This window comes from Limulus polyphemus, unplaced genomic scaffold (genome assembly GCF_000517525.1).
Source record: "Limulus polyphemus unplaced genomic scaffold, Limulus_polyphemus-2.1.2 Scaffold4846, whole genome shotgun sequence".
Lineage (NCBI taxonomy): Eukaryota > Metazoa > Arthropoda > Merostomata > Xiphosura > Limulidae > Limulus > Limulus polyphemus.
In genome coordinates, this window is record NW_013670456.1 from 3604 (window position 1) to 8184 (window position 4581).

General features: G+C 34.0%; 1 protein-coding gene across 1 annotated transcript in view; it reads left to right on the top strand.

Moving 5' to 3' along the window:
- Positions 1 to 4581, top strand: part of LOC106471771 — a 14994-nt gene that overhangs the window by 1002 nt on the left and 9411 nt on the right. Inside the window, exons 2-4 of the mRNA XM_022400387.1 lie at positions 690 to 836; positions 1206 to 1288; positions 2483 to 2594. Coding sequence (XP_022256095.1) covers positions 701 to 836; positions 1206 to 1288; positions 2483 to 2594 — 331 coding nt within the window. The 5' untranslated portion in view covers positions 690 to 700. The remainder of the gene's footprint in view (positions 1 to 689; positions 837 to 1205; positions 1289 to 2482; positions 2595 to 4581) is intronic.

Sequence of the window (4581 nt, forward strand, 5' to 3'; positions counted from 1 at the left end):
CTAATAAGAAAACAGCTTTCTGTGTGAAAGTGACCAAACCAGTTGAGGAACCTTTAAATTGAAAATAGTTTACTTCAATACTGAACTGAATTTAGATTCTTCATAATTTGTACATAGAAAGAAGTGTGCAAAAATTCTGTGTGAGAGAATCGAAATCATGAAGAAGGAAAGTCCACAGTTGATGACAATTCCACTGATGAAGATAACAGTACATCACAGATGTCTGCTCCACCTGAGGCCCACCTCAATTCTTTGAAAAAAAAACAAACTAAAGAGAAAATCCCTGACAAATTTTAGATTAATTATAGTACAGTAGCATATACTATTATAAATGTATATGGCAATGGAGATGGCAGACATAGTGTGGTTGAAATATGCTCTTTTTCTCAGAAAAAAATTGAAAGTACACTTTCTGACGTGCGTGAAAATAAAAGCAAAACTGTGTGTTCAATGTCAAGTCATCGTTATGACCAATGATTAATTTAATGTCTGTAAGTAGAATAAAAGTTGATTAAGCAGTTGAATCAAATACGGGTGCAAATTATTCAAGTCATAGGTATAAATACCTTTATTTTAAAGATTAATTTATGACAATGTTCCTGAAGCTATTATTGTAATAATAAAAATTTTACTTCAACAATTAGCACAACCAAATAAAAGTAATCATTATTTTTGTCTGTTTTTAAAAGAAAAGATAGTAATGACGCCCACCAGAAGAGGGTATGGTCATACCACTATCAAAATGGAGCGAGTACAGCAAACTGATGTAAACAATGTTGTGCATATAGCTGGAGGTGATCACAAAGGCATTGTCATCAATAAAGAGGCATCAACAGGTAAATATTGTTGTTTTTTATTCTTGAATCGAAATAAACGTCAGTTGGACTTGGATTTCTCCATTGTGTTTGAATTTAAATGCGTGATTCTATTTGTATCTTTTTTCTTTTATTTATATGTATGGAACACGTATTTTTAATTATGAGAATTACAAAAATGGTGTTTTATTACTATTCAACTGGCATATAGGCATGTAAAGTGCAGAAGTTATAAAGTGAATTACGTACTCGTAAAAACTATTACTGAAATTTATTAATGTTAGGTAAAACAAGGATAGTTGCTTTTGAGGATTAGATTACAGAAAATATACAGAACTTTAGAAAAAACTGACATTAGAATAGATAAGTGATAATTATATTTTTTAATAGGAGAGAATGATGAGTCACCTGCACACCTTTCTTTGGAGTTCAAGGTATTTTTGACCAATGCAGCAAATAATACTCACACTCAGGTATGTTTGTTTTATTCAGTTTGGTTTTAAATGTAGTATAATGTTGGAGAATCAGCATTGGAAGATATTTTCATTAGTACAAAAAAAAAACATCTTTGTGGCAGTTTTTCTGAATAAGCCTTAAAATTTGTTTTTCTTTTATAGCAATGTTACAATAAACTGTTGAAATAAAGATTTTTATAAGTCGTAATGTGGGGCATGCCATCAGTATTGTAATAACATTGTTCTTTCATTGGCAGGTTCTTTTGAATTATCTGGTAATGGTAAAAATAATTCAACGTCCATCCACATACCAATCTCAGATTAGTTTGTTTCCTCTTTTAACATTTATATATATATAATTTTTAAATTGTTGTAGACCTACATTATAAATGACATTAAACCTCTCTAACAATACTAAGATTAATGTAAAATCAACTTACTTGTAGAAAGTATCTCAATAACCATGATAGATCCGAATACAATGATTGATTCACTCTAGTATCTTGAAATAACTGGACATATTTCACAATTATCTTGTATTTATATTCTAGCTTCGAAGGTATGAAAAAAACTTGGATCTTTTTAGGCATTCTGGGCCTAACGTAATATTTTGCGCACTCTAGCTAATGTACAGATTACATAATTGAAAATAAAGCTTACAGCAATATGAACATTTTCATTTTAAAGATTTATGACAGTAAGAAATTATGTATGATAATTATATATATATGTTTTAAAACAAAAACCCAAGTATTTTCAGAAATATACCTTCCTTCTGTCACACTTGAAATTTGCATTTTCCTTAACGTAACATTAGATTTTAAAAGATTTATTTATATATAATTTATTTTAAATATTGAGATTTTTAATTTTAAAGCATAACTTGATTGTTTAATTTTCACTCCTTGGTTTTACAGAAATGTATCAGTTAACTTATAGAGACTGAACTAGTGCTGAATACTTAATTTTTGTTCTTCTAATAATTTCTCTAATTCTTTTGTTTTCATTTGCCAAAATGCAACATATTTTTGAACATAAAGGCATATCTTAACTTTGATGGCTATGTGAAAGTAAACTTAAAAAAAGAATAACTAATAATTATTAATAATAACAGAATATATAGTTTTATTCTGGGCTGCAGTATAATGTTTAATATGAAAAAGTTCTATAGATATCATCAATTATAATTGTAGAATTTCATTTTAACACTAGGAAAGTCGGCAGCTCAAGTTCTGGTTTAAGTCTGAAGTATCGGAACCTGATCAGATGCGAAGTTCTCAAAATTTTTTCAAGGAACTAGTTAGCCCTAGTCAGTTTCCTCGAGGTGAGTTTCTATTAATAATCACAGTTAAATAAATTTGTTAAAGAAAATATACACTGCTCCTGCCAAAGTTATTTGCTTTGGTTTCTTTCCTTTCTTTGTTGTTAAGCACAATGCTACCATTGGGTTATTTGTGCTGTGCCTACACAGGTATCGAAAACCTACTTTTCAGTGGCTTAAACCTTCATACTTACCACTGAGCCCCTGGGGCACTCGCTTTAACCATTTTTGTAGCATTAATATAAGGCTTTACATAATAAGGCATATCTGTTGGTGCACTAACTTGAAATGTTTTACTTTATATATATGCATACAAGACAGACGAACTGATTCTAAACGATATCGTTTACAAAAATACTACACCAAAGAAACAGAACAGAAAACTACAACTCAACATCTACTACAAGTCTACCACAATGTCGGACCTTATCATGAAAAACAGCCCCGATAAAAAGACAACAGATCTACAGCAAGTGAACGTCATTTACAAGTACAAGTGTAATAAAGGAGACTGTGAGCTCCTGGCAAATGCCTCCTACATCGGAATGACTACCACGATGCTGTCAAGACGCCTGACAATGCACCTACAAAATGGAGCCATCAAAGAACATTGTGCCCACATCCACAACCAAAAACTCACACGTCAGGACCTAGTACAAAACACTAAAGTAAAACGCCGATTTAACGACTTCACAACGCTCCAGATACACGAGGCCATACAGATCCTACAGCAAACCCCTACAATCGACTGGAACAGAACGCACACTGCTACTTCTTAGCAAGAAACCCCGAAGCCACAATACAACACTCCACCAATCAACGCCTTCCAATGTAGTTGACAGCACCACCTAATGAGCTAAATACCACCACCCCTTGCCTATAAATATCCACTAACAGTAATCGCAATTCACACAACACTCAGCCTTGATAATGGATGCAGACCGCATTCGAAACGCGTCGGCCAATTCACCACTATCTACAACTTTTGCCCGTTGTTCTAACAACGTTAAAACGGCTTATCGACTTCTTGAGAAGATTTCCAAGAAGAAAGTAAACCTACAGACATCGATCTTATTCAACAAAATCTGCCTACAAGAAAATCTGTCACCAAAGTACACCAAAATTCGATTACATGACTTGACAGCAAAAGACGATAAGATAACCTTGGAGTTTCAGCAGAAACTTGTCAAAAGGCAAATATCAGAAGGAGAAACCGCCATCAACGAAATAAACGACAAAATCGAGGAACTATTGCAGAATTTACGCCAGGAAATCACCGACAATTCACTGCATATGGAATTACTAACCCACCTACAGAACACAATCGACAAACACAAAGAAAAGAAAGATTACAGATAACAAAAAAGCTCAACAACCTATATCAAGGTACTATCTGCCTACCACAAGAAAAAGCATGCTACCTGAGTCTTTCCAATACAGAACTGACTACAGACCAGAAACAACTACTCAACCTGGGGCCAAAATGCCATTTTAAACCTAAATTCAACAAGGACATTAAATCCGCTGAGCTTGAGAAACTCTACTGCTCTCTTCTACAACTACAACAACAGGACCTTATCGACATAAATCCAGTCTTGCGGGACCAACTACGTGTGGAAAGCACGAAACGACGTGACCACGACAACAACCCCCTGCTAACACCAAAACTCCATACGGCCGCTAAGGAACTCAGGAACCATGACGACATCATCGTGCGACGCGCGGACAAAGCTAATATTCTAGTGATCATGGACAAACAGGAATATAAGACAAAATTGGACGCCATTCTATCGGACAATAGCAAGTTTAAGAGGATTAGAGCTGACCCGACAAAAACACTAAAAACAGACGTTAATAAATTGATTGCCACTGTTAACAAACAAGCGAAAGAAAAGGTTCTCCAACCTATCATAGGAGACTATACGCCTGGATATATCTACGGAACTGTAAAAACTCATAAACAGAACAACCCTCTACGGCCAATCATATC